Source organism: Leptopilina boulardi, unplaced genomic scaffold, assembly GCF_019393585.1.
Source record: "Leptopilina boulardi isolate dan_hultmark-lab unplaced genomic scaffold, ZJU_Lbou_2.1 LbouV2_195, whole genome shotgun sequence".
NCBI lineage: Eukaryota > Metazoa > Arthropoda > Insecta > Hymenoptera > Figitidae > Leptopilina > Leptopilina boulardi.
The window spans coordinates 343197-369821 of NW_026137746.1; the positions used below are offsets into that span (position 1 = coordinate 343197).

At 26.6% G+C, this 26625-nt stretch overlaps 2 protein-coding genes across 3 annotated transcripts in view; one reads left to right on the forward strand and one right to left on the reverse strand.

Moving 5' to 3' along the window:
* The window catches only part of LOC127278123 (phosphoribosylformylglycinamidine synthase), a 117496-nt gene that overhangs the window by 74691 nt on the left and 16180 nt on the right, over nucleotides 1–26625 (forward strand). The window lies entirely within an intron of this gene.
* On the reverse strand, nucleotides 954–25417 carry LOC127278127 (putative histone-lysine N-methyltransferase 1). Of its 2 annotated transcripts, XM_051299679.1 has the most exons (6): nucleotides 25155–25417; nucleotides 18537–19091; nucleotides 8057–8656; nucleotides 7379–7984; nucleotides 3548–4120; nucleotides 954–1801 (listed from the first exon to the last, which is right to left on the reverse strand). In XM_051299679.1, the coding sequence occupies exons 1-6, from the start codon at nucleotides 25365–25367 to the stop codon at nucleotides 1064–1066; spliced, it is 3285 nt and encodes a 1094-aa protein (XP_051155636.1). In that variant the 5' UTR covers nucleotides 25368–25417; the 3' UTR covers nucleotides 954–1063. The 2 variants fall into 2 exon arrangements, with proteins under 2 accessions (XP_051155636.1, XP_051155637.1); XM_051299680.1 differs by lacking the exons at nucleotides 3548–4120; nucleotides 7379–7984; nucleotides 8057–8656; nucleotides 18537–19091.

The following is a 26625-nucleotide window of genomic DNA, read 5'->3' on the forward strand; positions in this document are numbered from 1 at the left end:
TATCCACGAAGTATTGAAATGTTTTTTTAAAAACTGTAGGAGAGGGAGGAAAAATTGAAACAATGAATTTTTAACGACTTGTAACATTTAAACAGAAAGATGAAAGAAATTTTGACCCATATGTTTTCAAAAGGTTTTTCCCTACTCTTTCGAATGGTGCAAAAAAAATTTCAAAAAATTCAAAATTTGACCATTTTTTTGAAAATCAAAATTTTTCTGACTTTTTTTCAAAATCAGTCTTTTTTAAACATTTCTTTTCAAAATTATACATGTGTATTTTCACTATAAAAAATATTGAGATATCCTTTTTTGTTATTTTCCAGATATTAATTAATTAATTATAGTTAATAAAATATAAAATATTTTACTAATAAATAAAGTTATTGCAATTCAGGAGCTACTAATTGAAAGCTAACGTAATTCCGCATGCAACGAGCCCTATATGAAATATTTTGGATTAGAGGATTTTTTATGAACAATTTCAATGTTAGCCAATTGTTTATTAACAATCAACTAACCCAAAATAGTTTATTTAAGGCTCGTTGGATGCGGAATTACGTTGGCTTTAAATCGGTAACTCCAGAATTGGAATAACTTTATTTGTTTATAAAGTATATTAGTACGCTACAGGAATTTTACCCCATTTACAGTTTTAAATTACTGATGATACTGCAATGTTCAAATGAATCAAATAATATTATCTACACTCTAAATATGAATTAGTAAAAATGTTATTAGTAACTTTTACTAACAATTAGTAAAATTTAACTAATTCTAAAGCAAAAAGTGACTCACTAATTTAAATTAGTAAACATTTTTACTAATTCAGATTTAGAGAGTATAATTAAATTAATTATTTCCTTAAATAATTATAATAATAAAATAAACATAACCTCAATTTTCGCCAGACTGAATTCACTTACATTAAAAAGAAATACACATTTTACAGCATGTCAATTTAATTGCGCTAATAATTTATTTAATGAAATTAAATGAAAAAAAATGAAACACATTATTAGTTTCAAATAGAAAATTCCAATGTATATTGGGAAGAAGCTTCTTTTCATATACATTCATGTGAAATCGATCTATTACATTTATACAACCTGCATTGCTTACAATAACAATTGTTGCATTTTAACTCACTGTTGGTAGAATCGCCATCACGATAGTAACAGTGTTGAAAAGCATATTCATCGTCTTTCTTGGATGTTCGATGATAATCTATAAAATTAAACCCACATTCAATATTCTTTTTAGTGCATAAATAATATATGCGAATGTTTGGTTTGCCGTGTGATATATCAGTATTATATGGAAGCTTAATTAAAATTTCTATGCAATGTTTTACATTTGACACTGTTGTTTGCAAATCTAGTATTATTTCCTCTTTGTAGTTAATAATGTTACTGCTTAAAGTGTCAGCAATATCCTCTGTTTTATTTCCAAAAACTGATAAAATATTTAACATTTCATTTCTAAAATTTACATATGTATTACTTCCATTACAGGGTATAGATTGATTCAAAATTTTCTTTTGATTTTGATATTTTTCTTGGACTTGTTGTAGTAAATTTTTAGATTTATTAGCATTTTGGACGTTTAATGATTCAATTAATATTTCGAGACTGACATTCACGTTAATTAACGACTTTATTGCATCCATGTAATTTTCTTTTATAGTCACATTGTTGTAAGAAACATTGCAAGCAATATTATTTATAAACTCCAAATTTAATTTAATCGACTCTTGTGTTATATTTTTGACAATTTGAGCAATCTGCTTTGACTCATCTGCAATCTGTAAAAAGTTCAATATTTTATATAAACTATATTACAAAGAAAGTCATGTTTCTTTTTGATTTTTATTCATTAACCCTTTCGTTTCTAAGGTACTGTTTTAACCCGCGACTTCTTAAAGAAGAGTATATACGCTTGAAACTTTAAAGGTTATTATTATTATTATTATTATACCATTACGGTGACTACAATTTTTTCAAAACCGCTGAACGGATCAGGCTAAAATTTTCAGGAATTCTTTATACATACACTAGATAGGGCATAAACGAAAGAATTTTAATTGGAAGCAAATTTATATTTTTTGGTCAAAAACCCAAATACCTATTCTTTGACTTATTTTTCATATTTTCTCACAAACCCAATGTCCCATTTTTATATTTATACAGTTTTATTGGAAAAAATCTCACCATTCCAATGAAAATTTTTCAGAGGGATAAAAGCTAAGAATGAAAAATATGAATTATTTACAAAAAAAGGTTAAAAAAATTTTATGTTGAATTTCTTTCAAACTGTTATTATATTTATGTTAAGTCAACCAATAAATAAACATCTTAACTGTAAAAGGGCTCTAAACATCATTAACAAACACAGTTAAAAAGATTTGTTTAAAAAAATCTTTTGGCATTGCAAATACATGAAAAATCCAACAAAAACACTATTCACTGAAAAAAATTTGCTTTGCATTAATGACTATTAACCATAGCAACATTAAATCTAGTCAGCGTAACCAAGCATCCTAGTTAATTCAGTTATGTAGCCTGGTTATTATTGTCAAAGTCGATTTTAGTAGAATTGACCCCTTGTTTCCTAGTTATATTAACTAAGGTGTTTGGTTAATATCGCATGTATCTATAGTCAATTTTGCTAAAGTTTATTTAGTCAAAGAGATTCTAGCCAATGTAACTAAGATATCTGGTTATTCTGATAAGCCTCCCTAGTCATTCCAAATAATTGTCGAAATCAATTTTGACCAAGATTGCCTAGTGGGTTCCTCTCGTAACCAGGCAAATTAGTCAATTCCTGGTATACGGGTGTTAGGAATTTTTTTCAGTGTTGATAAATTAAAATCTATACACTATTGTAAAAGTCATATGCATTTGAAAATAACAGTAAATATGACTGCAACCATTTTAAATATGCTTTTTAAGTCGCTATTACATTCAGAACTATATAAATTCTACAAAAATTTATGGATTTCAATTTATCAGTAAAGTTTATTGTTTGGTTTTTTTATGTACTTTTCGATCTCAGAAAAAATTTTAAAAAAGCAATCATAAAATTCATAAGTTGTGTCATTTTAATTTAAAAAAATTTCAAATTAACAAAAATCAACAATTAAAATTAACAAAGACTTCATATTATTGTGTCTCGATATAATGATTATGTTGCAGATGATATTCTAACAATAAGTTATCTTAGAAGTGTTAACGATAACATAAATTTTTAAAAAGAGTGACTGCAAATTATAATACTAGGGGAGCTAATCCTACTTTTGGAAAAATTTAAAAATATTTTTAAAAAATTGAACTTTTGTTAGAAAAATTTTTTTGAGAAATTAAAACTTGTTCGAAAAAATTTTTCTTTGAAAACTGATTTCATTAAAAATTGTTTTTTCTTAGAAACAAAGGATTAGAAAATATTTTACAGAAAAAGTGACCACCAACCCAAGTAAGGTTCAAATGTAACAATAATCGGACTATTCTTTTAATATTTAAAAAATTGTAATTTTCCAATTAGTATATATTACCTTTGGTTTTAATTTAACACATTCATGTATTTTATTTTTCTCTGATATCAAAAAATCGTTTAATAATGTTCTGTTAGTAGAAATATTTGAAAAATCAAAATTTAAAATTTTTTCATTTAATTTCAACACCTGATAAACGCTTTTTTTATAGCAGTTATTGTAACTAACATCATCATTGAATTTGTCAGGAAAATTGAGATATAATTCATTAAAAATAGAACAGAGTAATTTAATGGTGTGCTCATTTTTCTTATTTTGTGGCCCACATATTGTTGGTTTCAATTTTAACATTTCTTCACTCTTATTAACTGTATTGGAGTTTAAATTTATGTAAGAATTTGGGTCAGGATAATAATAGACTTTTATCCTTTCAGTTATAAAATTAATTAATTTCGAAATATTTACTTCAGCAATTTTTGAATTATTGTTTATATTTACATTATTGCATTTATAATTATTATTCATTGTTTTGAAAAAATCAGTTGCAATTTTGAAATATTCCTTAAGTTTGCAATCCATTAATGTACGATTTTTTTTTTTATTGTCAGTTAATACAGGCTTAGTATCACTTTCCTGTAAATATTTAAATAAAATTAATTTTATTAGAGTAAGAATTTCTGAAACGTGCCACTTAAAACTAAAAAAATTTATTTTTTTTGAAATATTATTTTTTTTATGGTATTTTATATACACCCAATCACTCCCTAAAACGATTTTGCAAAAAATTTTATGTTGTCAACAATTTAATTTTTTTGACACTTCTTAAAAAAAATTAATTTAAATTAAATTTATCAATCGATTTTAATGATCGAAACGGCATTCTACTTGTCTTATGAATCATTATATTTTTTTTTATTTTTTTAATATAAAAAAAATTGTTTATTTATAAACAAATTGTAAAAAAACAAGAAAACAATCAAATTTTAAGATTAAAAAAATAGCTATTTACACTTGATACACTTCTGAACAATGTGGTGCCGTAATTTTCCCCAAATCTCAAATGTCATAATATTCATTTGACATAAAACCAGTTGACATAACCAATATTTATCATAATTTTTTTGGTCATAATTTTACTTTAGCATAAATTTTAATTGAGATACTAATTATTCAGCATAATTCGCATTTGACAGAATGTTTATTTAGTATAAGTTATATTCGGTATAACTTTCAATTGTCAAAATTTTTATTTGGCATAATATACATTTGTCATAATCTTTATTTGACATAATTTTCATTGATCATAATTTTAATTTGGCATAATTATCATTTATCATAAAATGTATTTGATATAATGTTCATTCGTCATAACTACTTTTTGACATAATATTTATTGGTAATAATTCTTAACTGGTATAACGCTAATTTAACATAATGACTATTGGACATAATGCTCATTTTTCATAATTCTTAATAATCATAACTGTCATTTGTAATAATCACTGTTTGATATAATGTTTATTATTAATAATCAGCAATTGACATAACGCTTATTTAGTATAATGTGTATTTGACATAATATTCATTTGTCATAATTTGCATTTCACAAAATGCTCATTTGTCATAATTCTTATTAGTCATAACTTTCATTTGTCATAATTTTTATTTGGCATAATTATCATTTAGTATAAAATATATTTGATATAATGTTTATTCGTCACATCGATTGTTTAATATAATTTTCATTTATAATAATTCTTAATTGGCATAAATTCAATTTAACATAATTGTTATTTGATATAATGTTAATTTGTCATAATTTACAATTCTCATAATGCTCATTTGTCATAATTCTTATTAGTCATAACTGTTATTTGTCATAATTACTGATTGACATAATGTTAACTTTTTATAATAAGCACTTGACATAATGTTTATTTCGCATAATTTAAGTTTGACATAATGTTCATTAGACATAATTTTAATTTGACATAATGTTCATTGTTCATAATTTTTATTTGTCATAATTATCATGCAGTATAAAATGTACTTGATATAATGTTCATTTGTCATAACTATTTTATGACATAATGTTTATTTGTAATAATTTTTAATTGGTATAACGCTAAATTAGTATAATGTGTATTTGACATACTGTTCATTTGTCATAATTTTCATTTGACATAATTCCCATTTGTCATAACTTTATGTGTCAACGATTTTTTGCTGTATCTTCCCATCCTTGGTTTTTTAATTAGTAGTTTGTATATGTTGGTAAAGTAGATTAGGTGGCGCTGTCTAATATTTCTGAAATTAATTCTATCTTGCTTTTAAATATGAAAATTACAATTTTAATATTGTACAATTTTTTAATGTCATCATTATTAATATGAATTGTCATATTATTTTTAAAAAAATGTAATTGAATTGTACAATATTAAAATTGTAACTTGGAAAAAAAAGTAATTTTTCATATTTAAAAGCAAGATAGAATTAATTTCAAAAATATTAGACAGCGCCACCTAATCTACTTTACCAACATATACAAACTACTAATTAAAAAACCAAGGATGGGAAGATACAGCAAAAAATCGTTGACACATAAAGTTATGACAAATGGGAATTATGTCAAATGAAAATTATGACAAATGAACAGTATGTCAAATACACATTATACTAATTTAGCGTTATACCAATTAAAAATTATTACAAATAAACATTATGTCATAAAATAGTTATGACAAATGAACATTATATCAAGTACATTTTATACTGCATGATAATTATGACAAATAAAAATTATGAACAATGAACATTATGTCAAATTAAAATTATGTCTAATGAACATTATGTCAAACTTAAATTATGCGAAATAAACATTATGTCAAGTGCTTATTATAAAAAGTTAACATTATGTCAATCAATAATTATGACAAATAACAGTTATGACTAATAAGAATTATGACAAATGAGTATTATGAGAATTGTAAATTATGACAAATTAACATTATATCAAATAACAATTATGTTAAATTGAATTTATGCCAATTAAGAATTATTATAAATGAAAATTATATTAAACAATCGATGTGACGAATAAACATTATATCAAATATATTTTATACTAAATGATAATTATGCCAAATAAAAATTATGACAAATGAAAGTTATGACTAATAAGAGTTATGACAAATGAGCATTTTGTGAAATGCAAATTATGACAAATGAACATTATGTCAAATACACATTATACTAAATAAGCGTTATGTCAATTGCTGATTATTAATAATAAACATTATATCAAACAGTGACTATTACAAATGACAGTTATGATTATTAAGAATTATGAAAAATGAGCATTATGTCCAATAGTCATTATGTTAAATTAGCGTTATACCAGTTAAGAATTATTACCAATAAATATTATGTCAAAAAGTAGTTATGACGAATGAACATTATATCAAATACATTTTATGATGAATGATAATTATGCCAAATTAAAATTATGATCAATGAAAATTATGTCAAATAAAGATTATGACAAATGTATATTATGCCAAATAAAAATTTTGACAATTGAAAGTTATACCGAATATAACTTATACTAAATAAACATTCTGTCAAATGCGAATTATGCTGAATAATTAGTATCTCAATTAAAATTTATGCTAAAGTAAAATTATGACCAAAAAAATTATGACAAATATTGGTTATGTCAACTGGTTTTATGTCAAATGAATATTATGACATTTGAGATTTGGGGAAAATTACGGCACCACAAGAAAAATAAAATTACATCAAAAAATAAATGTTATTCAGTTTTAGGTGTCACGTTTCAGTAATTCTTACTCATTAATATTTTGTTATTTATTTAATTTGTGTGATATTTACTTTCTCAAAGAAGGTTATTGATAAACTTCTAGTGTATCCTAAAATTTGAGTTAAATTTTTTATTATTATACTATTGCCATTATCTGGTGAATGAGCTTGTAAAACTGTTTCAATAGACTTCATGGTAGAAGAATAATTTGTTAAGAATTCATTGAAATTAATGTCGTCAAATGGATGATTGTAAAGTTTAGATTTTAAGTTAAAAAACATATTTGTATATTCGATATAAATCTTATTTAGAATGTCCATTTCTTGGGTATTATTTTCAATTTCTTTATTTTTTGGTAAAGTTCCATTTGGTGTTTGACAATTTTGTATTAAGTTATCTACATTGTAGTTTTTCGAATTTATTATAGATTGAATATCATTATTTTGGTAATACTGTCTTATCTTCACTTCACTTATATTGTCTTGTAAGATTTTTTGAATTTGATATGTAGCTTTAATAGAATTAGAAATACTCTTTTCTTGAAAAGTCATTATCGGATTCTTTGAACCGGGACAGTTATGGTTATATGTGAGGGTTATGTAATTTATATGGCTTAAGTAGTCAATAAAAATATTTGACACATGTTTCTTCAAAGTTACAGAATTCTCATTTTTCAACTGCAGAAGAAGGTAATAAAAATGATTAGTAAACATAATTCAAATATATTATTAATATTAAATTTTTTATACCTGATTGTAAAGTTTTTGTATTTTATTTGACTTTTGAATGTCATTATCGTTACTGGAAAGAATTCTCTGCATATCAAACAATAAAATATTAAAATGGCTAATTTGATAATTTATATTTAATTTTGTAAAGTCTTTATAGCATATCAATTCTAACATGTCATCTATAAAGTTTTTAATATCTTCTGTTATTCTGAAAAGGAGAGAAAAAAATTTGCGTATATTTTTAGTAAGGTTGCGTCTATCTTTCGCAATTCTAGTTAATTGTTTAGTAGAAGAATTTTGATATTTATTAAGTGTGTTTTGAAAGTATTTTTTTGTATTTTCAATTATCGTTAATATTTCTCCCATATTTAAATCAGACCTATCTCCATATTCAGAATTTAAAAAGTTAGAATTTTTTTGAATATAATTTGTAAGGTCACTGAATACTTCATTACTCCATAAATTAGAAATATTTTGGTTCATTGTTAAATAATCATTCGAATTTAAAGAACAATAAGTAATATCTATATATAATTGGTTTGTTTTTGCGTATTTTTTGAGGATTGTAATTAAATTTTGATACGCTTTTTCGACGTCATTAAATTTGGTGTTGCTCTCCTGTAATTTAGAAGTTGTATTAATTTTTTCCATATGTATTTGTTAAAAACGAACGACTATTGACTGAAATCTAGAAGATTTAGAGACGAAAAAATTTTCTTTTCTATTTGGGTTGTTCGAATTGCACTAAGCTAAGGGTTGAACAGAGAAGAAAATCAATGATTTTCTTAAAAATATGTCGCAGTTTTTTTAATTCAACGAATATGCTTGTAATTTATTACTCTAAAGCGCCACGATCTGGTCTATGCAATTTTATTTTAGTTTGCTAACATTAACAACGATTAGCTTAAACATGTATAGAGAATAACGGACGTCTCGGACAAAACGGGTTAAACTTTATTTATATTATATATTTGTCATTATTTAAGTTAGCTTTACTAGTATTGTTACCAAAATTACAAATGTTTAAAATATTTATGCTTTATGTCTGCAATTTTTTTTTCTACTAATATCGAATAAAGTGAAGCTTATCTTCTAAAAAGATTAAAAATTTATATAATTAAAATCTCTTGCTGTTAGTTGCGCTTTTTCATCTCTTTATTGAATTGTTGTCGTCTAATTTTCAGTGAATCTTTCGGATCTCAGTGAATAGCCCACCCATTAAAAACAACCATGTGTCAAAATTCCTGTAGTGTACAAATTCAAAATTTACCCTTTTTGAAAATCAAGAATATATTTGACTTTTCTTTAAAAAAGTACCCTTTTTTCTTTTTTTACCCCTTAATGGCCCACTTGTTTAGTACGCCGGAGGATTAAATTTAACCCTCCTGATTGGCTCTCGGTGTAGCTAGCCTCTATATCGGTATCGAAGATATAAATTAGTGAAATGTTGCGATTATTATAAACTTAGGTCGGTGAAACACAAAAATTAAGTAAAACATAATATAATAGAATATAAAAATAACTTAAAAAGGAAAAAAAGAAAGCATTGTTTTATGTTAATTTTCTCAATCTATCTTGTCGATAAAATTTATTTTATGACTGCGTCCTTATAGGAAGATAAGGATATATATATATATAAAAAATTCAAATCTACATTGCAATGGACACACATTAAGTTTATGGCATTACACATGTTGTAAATTGGAGCTCGAAACCCTATAGATGAGTTGGGCATTGGTATCGCAAAGGGTTGATAGTATCTACAAAATTCAAGAGGAACTCTGAAATTAATTATAAATAGTAATTTTAAACAGTCAATAGTATTATTAACTAATTTAAACAAAAACGTAGATAGCGATAAAAATCGTTGTTTGGATACTGTTAAAAATTTAAACTTTCAAGTAAATACTGAAAATAATTTTCCAAAATTTTAGTTTTGATATAGGGGGTGCTGCCTTACTAGGATCTAGCCTTAAAAAGTTGTTTATGAGAAAATGTTCACTAATGTGTCCTTTTTCAGATATGACATACACTTCTTGCCCCTTTTCGATATTTTCATAGTTAAAGCTCGCGAACATGGAGATTTTCATCTTGAAATTGACTAGACGAAACTCTTTGTTGAAAATTAGTTCGTTTAATGGTTACACAACTGTATGCTTAATAGTATTTTAGATCGCTGATTATGAATCTGAAGGCAGATTGAAAAAATTCAAAATGGCGGATCCAATATGGCGGACATTAAATTACAAAATTCAATGGAACTTGATGAAACTCTGTGTCTGGGGGTTTTTGGGGTCTCTGATTACGAATCTGGAGTTAGTTTTCAAAAATTCAAAATGGTTAATCCAATAAGGCCGAATATTTTTTAAAAATTGGTCGGATTCGACTAATAATAATTCTTACTCCGGGGTTTTTGCCTATGTTGATGCGAATAATTCAGTCATAGATTTTAAATGCAGTAATAATTTTTAATTACGCGTGACTAGATAATAAAAAAATGAAGTGCTAAAGATTTTGCAATTGTGAAGATTTAAATTTTTGAAAAAAAAATTCAGATTCGTATTTAGCGACCTCGAAAACCCCTAGATACGATGTTTTATTAAAATCCATTAATTTTTTTAGATTAACGACCGCCATAATGGATCCGCCATTTTGAATTTTTAAAAACTAACTTCTGATTCGTAATCAGCTACCTCAAAAACCATCGAATAATGAATTTCAGCCCCATTCGTCGAAGCTGTTTTGTGAAAACAGTAAATGTAAACACCCCTGTAGTTTAAAGAGGTTTAAGAAAAAAGTTATCCCAAGTATACTACTGTGTAAAGGGATGTAAAAACTGAAAAAAAATTCTTGGTAGATGTAAAATAGTTGAACCAATTGATTGATATGCAACATATAAAATAAGCAATCATTACTATAACAAAACTAGTAATGTAAAAACTTGAATAACTTCAATAAATTTTAATAGATTTTCATTCAACTTGGTGAAAATAAGTTTTTAAGGTTGCTGAATAAGATTCTAAAATCGAATTTTTAAATTTCAAAAAAGCGGATCCAAAATGGCGGACAAACATAAAAATATTGTTAAAAATTGATCAAATTTGCTTGAATCTCGCTACTCGGGGGTTTTTGAGGTCACTGAATACGAATTTGAAGACAAATTTAAAATTTTCAAAATGGCGATCTATAAATCAATCATCCAAGCAACCAATCTATCCACCAATCAATCACTCAATCAACCAATCATACAATCAATCCACCAATCAATCAGTCAATCAATCAAGCAATCCACCAATCACCCACTCAATCAACTAATTAATCCATCAATCAATCCATCAATCAATCCATTAATCAATCTATCAATCAATCCATCAATCAATCTATCAATCAATCAATCAACCAATCAATCATTCACTCTTATTCTAGGATTCCTACGTACCTGAGTTTTATTCACCAATCGTGAAGAATCGCTTTCCTATATTTTAAACACGTAAATGCACTATGCAATACTATGCAGGTCTATACCTGCAACTGACTAACACGAAGGAGATATAAAAGAAGATCCAATTTCGTTTTTATGTAATTTTACAGGGCCAAAATAATGTAATTGTGAAATAGAAGCAAATTTATTCAATTATTTTCTTTTAAAATGCAGCAGAAATTCTGTTTACATTTACCCCAAGTTTTCGAATTCTCGGGGTAAATGTAAACACTTAATTATCTATTAACTGAATTGACGAAATTAAAAAATCAAAGTCAGCTTTTGTTAAGCGATTCATAAAGAATAATTAGAAATTTTAGTTTGAATTTTTAGTTCATTTTTATTCAAATGCGAGACAAAACACTGAAGCAGTAAATCTTTGATTTTCAATCCTTCATGCATTAAGCGACAAATTGGAGTATGGCTTTGACAATTGTCGAAAAAAAAAATTGGCAATACTCAGAACCTGTTGCAGGTGAGCTGAGGTTAAAATATTGGGGTCGAACTTAATTTTAAATCTGTAAATTAAGCTGCAATATCTGCTGTTTACATTTACCCCTTGTTTACATTTTCCCCAAATGACCCTATAGGAGATACGATGATTTATGTTTTAAAAATTATTTAAATTTAAAAGGAAAAGTTTTCTAGTTTTTTCATTTATTAAGGAAAATATTAGACTTAGAAGAAAAATTCGTTAGGAAAAAAGTTGCGATTTTGCTTCCTCGTGGAGGAAGCTATGTAGTCCTTTCGTTTATAAACTTTTTAAAAATGGTGAAAACAAATTTTCCTCTATATAGAAACATGTTATATGAGATCCTGATCAATTGTCCGGATGTATGTATGTGTGTGTGTGTGTGTGTGTATGTGTGTGTGGATCGTTTTTGTGAACACGATATCTTTAACAGGTTTTAATGGATTTGGATAAAATTTGGTAGGCTTATTTAACACATTAATCTCTCAAAAATGACGAGAGGATTTTTAAAAATACCCCAAAAAAAAAAATTTTATCGTCTTTTTTCCAAAAATTTTTTATTAATTGAAAAAATTTTTAAATCGAAAAATTTAAGGTAATATATAATATAATCGTCTTCTTTATGTCAAGATGAATCAATTGATATATATAAAATATAGATTTGATTGAAATTTAAAGAATTAATGGAAGTTAAAAAATCAAAAATTCTCATTTTAGCTAAAAAATGATGTGTTTATTTAAATTCATGTTTATATATGAAATAATTTTATTTCCTGCATTGAAACGAATTGGTTGGTATATATAAAGTATAGATTTGATTGAAAATTTGAGAATTAATAAAAATTGAAAAATCGAAAATTCATATTTTAGCTAAAAAATTTTGTGTTTTTTTAAAATTCAAGTTGATGAATAAAATAATTGTATTCCTTGCATTAAAATGAATCGATTCGTATATATAAAGTTTATGTTACACTCAAAATTAATTAAAATTTTCTTTATTTTTCAAAAAATTTAATTAATTTAAAACATTTTTAACTCGAAATTTTTTAAATCAATCAATTGAATTGGACAAATTCATTGCTTCCTTCACGAGGAAGCGAATTTTTTGCTTCACAGAATGAGGAAGCATAATGTTTATGAAATAAACATAAAGGACCCCCTCCTTGTTTTATTTTATATAAGGTAATGCATTTGTGACGGGAAAATATTTTTTGACATTATTTTGAGAAATAAATGATCAAATATCTTAGGATAAGGGTTAGGGAAAAAGGTCAATAACCTTACTCTTTGTCCGTACGTCTTATTGTATGTTGGGAGTATATCTCCTTGTGTGTATTATATCAAATTATATTGAATTATTGGATCAATTAAATATTAAAACTGTATAGAACTTGAGGATCGACGTTATCCATAATTATTATCGTATTGTTTGAACGAAATTTAGGAAAAGAGTCGATATTTGATCATTATTGATCAGACAAGTAAGTGGTTAATGTATTTCATTTGATCTTTTATAATAAATTTTATATTCCTGGAAGTCTCCTAATATTTTATTTTTATATTTGGGTTCACCAACTTCCCTCCCTGTGATCTAAGTCTTTTGTTGATTTTAATTAATAAATTAACTAGCGTCCGCGTACATCTAAAATTATTATTTTATTTTATATCGTCAAATAGAGCTCCAGCAACTCTGAACCCGGTCGCGCTGGGTGAGGAATAATTTTAACTTTGATCATTTATTCTTATTTTATTATATTTTCTCTTAATAACAAATTGTTCCGTCTCACATTATAAAAATTAAAATTTTGAGTTTAAAAATTTGACATCTTTTGACCGGTCTGACACGCTTAAAAACGATCGTCCTAGCGTAATGGTTGATATTGTATTATATATATATATATATATTTACATCGTTCCGAAAGCGTCTCCCCTCCGATTTTAATGAAACTTGGTATACTAACGTATTTTTGTGTCCTGATTACGAAAATGATAGTGAAAATTGGAGCAAATTTGATTATCATGGTAAAACCCATAAAATACACCATAAAATCATGGCTTTTTGTAATTATCTCGTAAAAAACGCGAAATTTTGAAAAATTTTTTAAATAAAAGTTGTAGGTCTCAGAAAAACACACATTTTATGTTCTATGTGCTTTTTTTTACCAAAACTGGTTATTTTTCGAGAAAAAACCATAAAACACCAGGAAAAATAATAATTACAGAAAACTTTGGTACTTGAAAGTATATAGGGGAAGGTGGGGTAATGGGAGGTTTTTAAATTCAATTACACAGAGCCTTTGAATTTCGTGGAAATAACTCGGAAAACTTGAACAATCTTCCTGTATGTCATACGAAAACAAACAATCACATTCACAGAAAATTAAAAGGCATTAAATTAAGCTGCAACGCATTTTTTTGAAAACTTACTTTTTTGTTCTTAATTTCTAATTAATTATAATTAAAGATAAATAACAAAAGGAGTAAAAAATGACCATAACAATATTTTATTATAACAATAAGTTGGTTTTTTAATCATTGTCCTTAAGAGGCTCCAATTCCCCCACCTTCCCCTAACTATGATTAAAGAAACTTAGGCGGGGGGGCAGAGGTGGCCGAAAGTATTTTGCGGACAAAGTTGGGTGGGATCCACAGCAGCAGTTCACGCAATTTGATTATGCTTAAAGTACTGTTTTTATGTATTTTAAAGAAACCTTAGCGGGGGGGGGTTAGACATGGCAAGAGTATTTTGTGGACAAATTCGGGTGGGATAATTAGCAGCGGTTTACGGAATTCGGTGTACGCTAACTTCAGCCGCGTAATGATGGGGGAGCACAGAAAAAACTTAGTCCCATTTTTATATGCAGCAAAAATGAGTCAATACTAAACGACATAGACAGTGGCGCCACCAATCTGACTTATTTTTGCTGCATATCAAAATGAGTAGCATACGCTATCATTTTGAGTTCAGGTTTTTTCTGTGAGGGTCGGATACAATGACTGTGATTGGTATATTTGTATTAGTTTTCATGGTGTTTTATGGTTTTTTGGATTTTTCTCGAAAAATAATGTTTTTTGATAAAAAATGTATAGGACATGAAATGTGTGTTTTTTGAGACCTACAACTTTTATTTAAGGGGTAAGTACCACATCTTTTTTCCAAAAAATCGATTTTCTCAAAACTGCATATTCTTGTAATAGATATATGTAGAAATGCTATGGAAACTATTATTTTGGTTGTAAACTTCGGTAACATATCGAAAAACGGGGTACAATGCAACAATCACGCGCTCATGTAGCGTACTCTGCGCGAGTACAATGTATGCTTTTATATGGGCAATTCCACGTGAGATTTATCTATTACCTTTTAAATTCGTCTAAATATATTATATTTTTCTTATTCTTTGTAGAAAAAAAGGTTTACATATTTTTTTTATATTTGTATAAATGCTCAAATTTTCGAGTTATTAATTTTTAAAAATCTGATTTTTTCAAGTTCTTTTGAAATACACCTAATTTCAATGACATGTAACTCTAAAAGTATTGAATTTAGGAATTATGACCAAGATACAAAGAAGTTTCAATTTTTCATCGACTTTCAAAATATGTTAACGAAAAAAAAATTGAATTTGTTTATAAAAAACAGCGATTTTTTTAAATTCAGGAGTAATTTTTTTTTATTTTTATACTCATGAAAATATGAAGAAAATTTTGCAATATGTTTTGGAGTGAGCATGATATGATGATCCTTTTGTTTATATAATTTGTTTCAAAAAAAAATTTTTCTTCTTTTTGGTTTTTTTTTATTTTTCAAAATAAAATGTATTTTAATTTAGTTTTCTATGAGTTTACTAGTAGATCCTAGTGTCAAAAACACTTTTCATTTTAAAAAATAAAAAAAGAAAACGAAAAAAAAGTAAACTTTTTTTTAAAACAAATTATATAAACAAAAGGATCATCATGCCCACTCCAAAACTTATTACAAAATTTTCTTCCTATTTTCATGTGTGTAAAAATAAAAAAAAATCACGCCTAAATTTAAAAAAATTTTATTTGTTTATAAAAAATCGCTGTTTTTAATAAACAAATTCAAATTTTTTTTTCGTTAACATATTTTGAAAGTCGATAAAAAACTGAAACTTTTTTGTATCTTGGTCATAATGCCTAAATTCAATACTTTTAGAGTTACATGTCATTGAAATTAGGTGCATTTCAAAAGAACTTGAAAAAATCAGATTTTTAAAAATTCATAACTCGAAAATTTGAGCATTTATAAAAGTATAAAAAAAATACGTAAACCTTTTTTTCTACAAAGAATAAGAAAAATATAGGTATATTTAGACGAATTCAAAAGGAAATAGATAAATTTTATGTGGAATTGCCCATATATATATATAATATATCCTGTCGCGTAAGGGGGTATTTTTTTGAAAAAGGACATGTTTTCCTAAATTCGCTTTTTCTGAAAACAATGTCTTTTGATCTGGCGGACATCATAAAAAAAACTATTGCACCGATTAAGCTCAGAATTTTATGGCTTATTCTACACATATACCGCTATCGTCGAAACTAGAGTCATAATTTTTCATTATTATTTAAAAATTTTTTTAAACAATTTAAGTTGAAAAAATAAGGTCAAAAATGAAAAAAGTCTACCATTTTGTTTTTTTTTCATCGAAAATAGTTGATTGTAGTTCCGACGATAGCGACGAGCTTACTTTTCAAGAAAATATCAAAAATTTTATTTTTCGATGACCTGAATTGGAGATATCGTGTCCGCCAATCACAAGTAGGAGTATTTTCAGGCGATTATGACAGCAAGATAATCCATAATAAATAAAAGAATAAATTTTTTTTAATAGTTTAAAATCCCTTTTTTAGGTATAAAAAGTTTGATGTAAATAAAATAAATTTTGCAATAAAAAAAAATATTTAAGAAAAGTCAGTGGGATGTGGTACTAACCCCTTAAAACGTTTTTCGAAATTTTGTGTTTTTTACGAGTTAATTGCAAAAAAACCATGATTTTGTGGTGTTTTTTTATGGTTTTCACCATGACAATCAATTTTGCACCAATTTTCACTATCATTTTCGAAATCAGGGCACCAAAATACGTTAGTACACGGAAAAAATAAACTAACTATTTTAGCACCAAACTGCTTTATCCTTTAATAGTATATAATTTCGTTTATCTATTAAAGTATGAAATAATGCTTTTTTAGTTTAAAGTAAGTCCATACTAAATATGTGTAATGGTTATACTCTTATAGTAATAGTGACATACTTTAAAAGCATAAAATTGATGCCCGCGAAGTACGACATATAGTCTACCTAAAATAGCAAGAGCTTCTTCCTTTTTGGTGCGGATAAATTCTTGCAACCTGCGTTTTGGCCTATACCCTGTTAAAAATTCCTATGTGAGAACACATAGGGATCGTTCACATATTACGTCACGCTATTTTTCATTATTTTTTAACCCCCCCTCCCCCACGTCACACACTATTCTATACATTAGCGCCATTTTTTCTACAGGTCGTCACACATTCAACAGACCCCTCCCCCCCCCTAAGCGTGTGACGTAATATGTGAACGATCCCATATGGGATCCCATCCAGGATCTCTTGTGAGTTCTTATGTGGGTTCCCATACAGGTTCACACATAAGATCCTGTATGAAAAGGTTCCTGGGATGAACTTGCGTGAGAGCAAGCGCATGATCTTATGTCTCTGTAAAAGCAATAACACAGGATCCCATGAGGTTTCCTGTTAAAGGATAAAGCAGTTTGGTGCTAAAATAGTTAGTTTGTTTTTTCCGTGTATACTTACAAGTACTAAATTTTTCTCTAGTTATGATGTGCACTGTTTTTTCCGTCATTTTTCCTGGTGTTTTCTGGTTTTTGGATTTTTCTCGAAAAATAACCACTTTTGGTAAAAAATTCATAGAACAGAAAATGTGTTTTTTTAGACCTACAACTTTTATTTAAAACATTTTTTATAATTTTGCGTTTTTTACGAGATAATCTCAAAAAAACCATGATTTTATGGTGTTTTTTTATGGTTTTTACCATGATTATCAAATTTGCGCCAATTTTCACTATTATTTTTGTAATCAGGGCACAAAAATACATTAGTATACCAAGTTTTATTAAAATCGGATGGGAGACGCTTTCGGAACTTCACCCGAAGAAGTCAAAAATAGTATTGATTTTCAAAAAAGTGGTAAACTTTGAATTCAAAAAAAAAAAAAAAATGCACCATTCGAGAGAGCAGAAAAAAACCTTTCGAAAACATATAGGTCAAATTTTTTTTATCCATTTATACAATATAGTTATCATTTTTTAAACAATTCACTGTTCACATTTGACCAAAATTTTAAATCTCTTCCCCCTCTACAGTTTTTAATAAAAATGAATAATAATTTGTGAGTAAAGTACTTATGCATAGTACTAAATGTCATGCAAATTACAGTCCGTTCTATGAAATTTTTTTTTTTTTGAATTGGTACACTTTAGAAATTTTGCCTCATATTTAAAAAATCAAAAAGTTTATACCTTCTCAATTATAGTTCTCAATTTTTTATTAATCTCGTTCAAGAAAGTCGAAGACCAGTTTTGTTCTTTCCTAACATGGTTGAGGATATTAATTACTTTATTCACTGTTTCTTTAATCAAATTTAAATTTATTCCATTAGCATTTTGTTGCTGTGAATTTAAATTATTAATAGACTCGAGAATCATATAACGAATTAATATAACAAATCCCAATAAACGTTTTGTAGAGTTAAAATTTTCATTGTTATACATACATTTATTCTCTTCTAAAGGACAATCAAATGAGACGTTACTTTTAAAATTATTAACTTCACTTAAAAAATATTGATAATTGACATTCTCTTTTTCCCCATTGATTTTTTTATTATAAAGAAAAAGAGATTGATCGAGAATATTAATCAATAATTGTTTATTTTCATTATCTCCTTTATTTATACTTATTTCAAAACAGCATGCTTCTTTAAATTTTTCGTAAAATATTTCAACAATAGAATCTAGTATCATTTCAATATTTTCACCATCTTTCAATATTAGTTTAGCAATGTCTTGTTGATCCTAAAAATAAATTGTCACATTCAACACCAAAACAATAATATTATTATTAACCCTCACGTGCTTGACTTTATGTTTGAACGTGAGTACCTGAGCAGTGTCCGAGGGACCCATCTGCTTAAATTTCATTAAAAAAAAGATTTAGTATCAGGATATTAAATATTTTTATTCTAAATTATAATTGTAATATTTTGCAAATATAATTGCAAAAAATATTTAATCTTTTGACACTCTAGGGTATATAAATAGCCCATAAAAAGTCGTGTCGTCACACCTTTTTCGACAGGGCGAACTTAAGTGTACAGTATAAAAGAAATAACTAAATTAATTTGAGTATTACTGGGTATTCTTAAGTTGTTGGGGTCACTGATTACTAATCTGACGCCAGATTTAGAAAATTCAAAATGGCGGATCAAATATGGCCGACGAATAAAAAAAAACGTTCAGATTCGCTTCAAAATCGTTACTCGGGGTTTTCAGGGTTGCTGATGCGCGTTCCACACTTAAACCTTTTGGAGATCCGTCACGACGCGACGTGCCCCCTTAAGTCACTCTGCGCATAGGGGAAGTGAGTGTTTCTCAGTTAAATGCTTCTCGCTTTAAATCATCGTTAATATAAAAAGTAAATTATTATTCTTATAACGACAACATATTATAGACATTAGTGAAATTACTACAATTATAAAAAATCATCACTTAGTATACATAATTAAAAATCCGATTTTAGATGAAAAAGAAATGACAATAGTAAGAAGTTTACCAATTCCAGAACGAATAATTAATGGTCAAGCTATGGTGTTTTTACCAAACCACGAATATATTTTGCAAACGAAAACTGAATAGGGGTAAGCGGTACAGTTGTTGCCCCCCTCACAGTGATTGCCACCATTACATTACAAACAGAAATAATAACGAAATTTACATATAATATTTTGTTTTATTTATTTATATAAATTCTACAGAATATTCTGCTAATAGTGTAAAAAGATTTTTATTCTTCGACTCACTATTATGAAAATAATAGCGCTTTTCGAGAACAGTGTTCTTAGCTCTTTGAAATTTTGTCAATTTAGTTGTCAATTTGCATGAAAATAGGTTTAATAATAAGTAAAAAAATTTGTTTTAACGTAATTTGACTCGATTTACCGAAAATTATAGAGAACAACTACTATCTTGCAATTAATAACAAATAACAGTCATTGCCCTCCCCGGGCAATGTTTACTTTTTGATTATTATGTCATTTTTCAGTGATTAACCGTTTATTTTCAAGACTTTTTTGAGGTAAGTATTTTTAATTTTTGGACGTTTTTTCATATTTGGTGAATTAATTTTTTAAAATAAAGATGTAATTAGAGCCGCAGCATGTATTAGAATGATTTGTAATATTTTATTAACAATTTTTTAATATGAAGTATGATTTTAGGCTATCGAAAAAATGCCGAAGGTAAACAAAGGTGTTTCGTATATGCTTCTTTAAGCAATAAAAAACTTCAAAATCATGTAATCATTATATTAAAACAAAATAGCCAAAAAGAATTTTTATTTTTACAATTGAGTCAGATTCGACAATTTTCCCAATTTTTTAGGTTAATAGTATTATTTACACTTAAAAGTCATATTTAATGAATCTTATTATTGTTAATAAAAGAAAATTATTTTAAAAATTACTTCTTCTTTATTAATTTCAAATTATATTTATTTTTTCTGTCATGTGAAAATTTTTTTATTTTTTTTAAATTTATACTAATATTAAATAAACAATTCATTATTATTTTCAGATTAATGAAATATTTTAATTCCTTTACAAATGGTTTCATTTCTCATTTCGATAATTAAACATTTGTAATTTGTATAAATATATCCCCTTTTTGCTTATAGGTACTGGTAATCACTGTACGGTTTACCCCTACCAGTGTTGTCAGATGCCTATGTCGCTTTTCCCCTAGATCGCTAGATATTTTCCACTAAAAGTAAATTTTTTTCACTAAAAATATTTTCCCTAATTTTCACTAGAAAAATAAAAATAAATAAATAGAAAACGTAAAAATCTTTAACTCAACGCAAAATTTAAAATTTTTGACACTAATTATGCAAAAGTTATTTAAACTTAGAGAATCGTTTAATAAAATTTAATATAATTCAATGTAATAAATATATAACAATAATGATAGACATTTTTTTGGAATTTCATTTATTTAAATATTAATTCCAGTTAAAATTTATTTATAAAATTTATGAACTTAAGAACATGGAATAGACATTGCATTAATAAAATAAGCTTCACAAATAAACTGTACTAAACAGCAGTGCAGGACTTGGCACGTAGAAGAGCATCCTTCCTTATAGAACTGTGTGACTAATTTTGATTGGGCCAGTCTGAACATATGCTGAATCTCCATCAGTATAACCAATCAAATTCACTTGAATAGTTTAAACTTAGTGACCACACTTTTAATACTTCAGATACAATTTACGTAGAAAAAATGACATTTAGGTAAAAACACTAAAAAAACCACGAAAGAAAAAAAAAGATACTAAATTTCCTACTAAAATATTTCTCTCACTAAAAATGTTACTGAAGGACCAAAATCTTACTAAATTTAGTGGGAAAACCACTAACTTGGCAACACTGACCCCTACGTACCTATTGACAAGACAGATTTAGAAAAATGTAGTAGGGTAACGGCACCAGTGAAAGAACATTTAAGGAAATGCATACTTTTATCATTTATTATTTTTGAATGCAGTTATTGAAAATTTTTTTACCAATTTTTTTTCGATAGCTAATTAAGTGTAGAATGCGAAGGTCATATTTAATTTTCATAAATATAAGATGTTAATTAAAATTTTAATTAATAAGTAAAACATACCTATTTCACCAGTGAAAGAACAAATTGTCTAATGAAATAATTTTCTGCATCCAGTGAAAGAACAATGTGAAATATATATTTAAAATATATTTAAAAAATATATTAAAACAAAGATAAAGTAATAAAATGTTTGTAATATACTAAAATAATGGTAAATTAATGATAATTATGAATATTTTTTAACTAAGTTTGCAGAATCTTATTTTTAATTGAAAATGCATTTATAACCTACAATCAATCATCTAGTTGCAATTTATTTTGACAATATTATTGTAACCTAACAGTGTTAACCTATTTGATTTTTATTTTTTCATTTTTTTGTTTGACTTCAGACTATTCGTTAAAGGTGTTCCTTCATTGGATTGCATTGGAACCAGTGAAAAAACATTTCTGTTCTTTCACTAGTAAATAAAAAAAAAAAATCCCAATGACGGTATTTGCTTTTCTTATGGCAAATTAATATTTTATTAGCTTTTAAATGAAAAGAAGTATTTCTAATACACAAGATAAATTTAGTTTAAAGAAGACCGACGATTTAAGGCAGTTTAAATTAGTTAAATGTGAAAAAAGAAGTAACGTGTCAGAGAAGAGTTCTTATTGTTGAAGATAAATTTGCAACACAACATTTTAAAAAATTTTTTTTATAAAATTTACGTGTTAACTCTCTAGGTATCTTAGATACTAAAGACGTAAATTAAATAAGGAACATAAAAATATATAATTTATAATACCAAATTGCTTATTACACTAATTAGAATGCAAAACATGAAATTTGTTCTTTCACTGGTGTCAGTTCCTTCACTGGTGCCGTTACCCTAATATAGAAGACTATAAAATTTGTAAGAGAAATCAACCGAATTATTTAATATATCAAACAGAAAATTGTGACGCGGATTTAATAAAAATGTCTAACAGAAATTGTCTAAAATCTCCATTACTACTCAGGGATGAAACATTTATGAAAACAGAAACAGGTTATATATGTATATTTGTAAAAGAAACAGTTATAGATATAGTATGCAAAAATAATAATTATAATGGTAAAAAATTGGGTACTTATCTAATAACAGGGAATAGATGTAAGCTATATATGAATAAAATAAAGCTAGATCTTAATAAACCGATGAAAAATATAAGTAGATACTTTGAGGATACAATCACAATAGAATTAGATTTTGAGAAAGACGATTTAAAATTAATTAATGATAAATTACCAAGAATTTCTTAAGATTTCTTAATTTAGATAGAATAAAAGAAGCGAAAATTAGTATGGACGATACCGAAGCGATGCTAGATAAATTAAAGACACATGAAAGATTTAAGAGTTGGACAGAAAAGTCTTTGACGTATTTAGAGTACATAGGATATGCAAGTATTGTAATTATAATCTTCTATATAATGTTTAAAACGGGAATTATACAGTGTATTTTAAATTTAATAAGATATTGTATTGGTAACTGTTATACAAATTGTAGTTTTAACAATACAGGTCCAACGCAGCTTGTAGCTACTGAGAAAAATCTACCAGGATTAAATTTTGAATTACATTCGAAACCTCCTAGAAGGAAACCTGCATCGAATTTTTAAATAAATGTTAATTCGAAAAGCATCGATAGTTTAAAGGGGGGAGGTGTCGACAGTATGAAGTATGAGTGTGTATTGTAAAGAGTGGGGACTATTACACAGTCCTTTAAAACTAATGCATAAGAAGGTGTGGTCAGATTAATTAGTCGCTACTCAAAGTTATAGCACGGTTAGTAAATTGTCTTCCAAAAAGACTCAGTGAAGCTTTGGAAGGATTGATTATCTCCAAGTTTTTGTACTTTGCTTGTTAAATAAATAAAGTAGAGTTTGTTCTCAGTTGAGTAACCAACGCACAAAAATAATATTATTTTATTTATTTTATTAACTTATTTTATTTCTATCTATGAAAGTGATTTAAGGAATGTAGACATTGTGATTTAGAGAAAATCAGTATTATTGAACAAAAACAATTATTTTTAAAATTAATTGATATAATGGTAAAGCAGATTCAATTTATCAAAATTAATCTTCTCCTTTGATTTGATTTATGTTATTCTTTACTGTACAAACTTATACTGAACTTTAACCATTATAGCGCCTACCTAGATTTAGTTAATATTTTATATTTTGTATTGTTACTTACGTAACTATTAGAATTTAGGAGTACTTTTGTACGAAAGGGCATGTCCCGTTAATAAATTGAAATTGAAATTGAAATTATTAATTGTTTCTTACTGCGACAACAATATATATAAAATTAATTTATAAAAAATACATGTTTAAAAAAGAAAATTCATTATTAACAATAAATTAAAACAAATTTTCTTTTAAATAAAAATAATTAATTCCATTAAAAAAATTTATCAATTAATACTTGATTAAATGTCAAATTTAATTGAATTAAATATTCACAAAATTTTCTGAAACATATTAAATCTATTAAATTTAACATATGATTTAATTGTTGTTATAAGAATAATAATTTATTCATTATATTAAAAATGATTTAAAGCGAGAAGCATTTAACTGAGAAACACTCACTTCGCCTACGCGCAGAGTCACTGGAGGGGGCACGTCACGTCGTGTTGTATCTCCAAAAGGTTTAAGTGTGGAACGCGCATGATTAAGATTTCGGTGTCCATTTTTCAAAATTAAAAATAGCGGATCCAATATGTCGGACAAAATTTTAAAAAATCGTTCGGATTCGCTTGAAAATCGTTACTCGGGGGTTTTCGGGGTCGCTGATTACGAATTCGCTGTGAGTTTTTGAAAATTTTAAATTTCAGATTTGTAATCAGCAACCTTGAAATCCCTGAAGAACGACTTTTAAGCAAAACCGTCAAATTTAAAAAATATATCCGCCATTTTGAATTTTGAAAAACGGACACCGGATTCGTAATCAGCGACCCCGAATATCCCCGATTAACGATTTTCAAGCTAATATGTTAAAGTACATGAAAAAAAAGTTGCCTGGGTCCGAGGGACCCAGCTCAGGCAAGCAAGGGTTATAACGTACTATAACAATTCAAATATCTTTAAATATGCACAGAAGTCAACTTCTTTTTGATATAATTTCATAAATTTATAAAAATAATTTAAACAGTTTTTAAAAAGTTAAAAACGTATATGACTTTTTAACAAAAAGTACATTATTATTTATTTGTAATTTACCTTATTTTGATGTAATTGAATTAGTTGTCTTGATAAATTTTTCGCTTCATTCACATTCTCTTGCTTAACAGATATTTCATAGTTTTCATTTTTATTTTTGACAGTAGTATACGCGTCAGAAACTGCATTATTGTTTGGAATACTTTTGCAATGTACCAAAAGAATCAATGAATTGACACTCAGGTAGAGAAGAAAATAAAAATTGCATCTCATTTTTACTTTATTCTTGATGTAGGTATGACTGGGTATAGATAGAATTTCAAAAAAATTCCTCCTTTTATGCAAAAGTTTCAGAGCCACGTATATAAAAAACTTTGAATATGTGCCCTAAAAATATTGGTCAGAGCGCACTTAAAATACTTTTTTAATGCCAATTTACAAATTAGAAAGCAACACATTCATTTATGTTAAGAATATATAATGCAAACTATAGCCAATGAAAATTCTTCACAGTAATAAAAAAGTTATGTTTAGTTTACAAAGAGACAAATTTTTTATTTCTATGTCGTGGCTTCTTTTTGATAATTAAAATTGTGGATACACAATAATAGTTGAAAAATATTTGAGAAATGTTTTAACTACTTTAAAATATTCCTATTTGAAATTAAATTCTAAAATTGAATTAAAATATTGAAGAAATTAAAACTTTTATTGTATAGTTTTAAACAAATTGATTATTCTCAATTTGAGAAGAAAATATCCCAATTACTAAATTTATTTTTTAAAAACTTCACAACTACACAGATAGTATAAAAGCTTGTATTTAACTTAGAGAAAAATTACTATATGTCAGCAGAAAATTTTTTTATTATATTGGAAATCAAAACCGAGTTTATTTCACGCAAATTGAGAACATTAGTCGACCTACTACAATAAGCAACAATTAAAGAAAAAATTTTTTTCTACCTTTTGAATCAATAATTTGACCCACTCTAGAAGGAGCCAAATCTTTCTTGGATCAAAATTAAAATATCAACAGGAGTTTAAATAAATGTTTTATTTTAATGAAACTAGGCCACCAGGATAATTCATCAACAACAAAATTCACTATTTATAACTTGAAATATTTCATCAATTCTAAAAGATAGCTTTAATCGATAATAATCAATAATACTGTGAGGAGAAAAATCTTTCATTCGCTGATTATGAATCTGATATTAGTTTTTCAAAATTTAACTCTACTCGGGGTTCTCAAGGTCGCTGATTACGAATCTGAATTAGTAAATTCATTTTGATTTTTAATTTTCCTATCTGCCAAATCGGATCCACCATTTTGAAAAACTAACATCAGATTCGAAATCATCGACCTTTAAAACTCCCAAATAGCGTGTTTCAAATGAAACTAACTTCATATTCATAATTAGTAATCCCAAAAACAACCTCAGTGACGAGTTTCAAGCGAATTTCAAAATAGGTCACTTATGATAAGACATATTGAATTAGGGTTTTCGAATTTTTAATTTTTGACCTC

Excerpts from the sequence above, each read along its gene's own strand:
- LOC127278127 (XM_051299679.1), bottom strand. The coding sequence starts at position 25,367 with ATGAGATGCAATTTTTATTTTCTTCTCTACCTGAGTGTCAATTCATTG. Across the intron at positions 8,657-18,536 it reads TGAGAACTATAATTGAGAAG|GAGAGCAACACCAAATTTAA; the intron begins GTATAAACTTTT and ends TCTAAATTACAG. Across the intron at positions 7,985-8,056 it reads TACAAAAACTTTACAATCAG|TTGAAAAATGAGAATTCTGT; the intron begins GTATAAAAAATT and ends CTTCTTCTGCAG.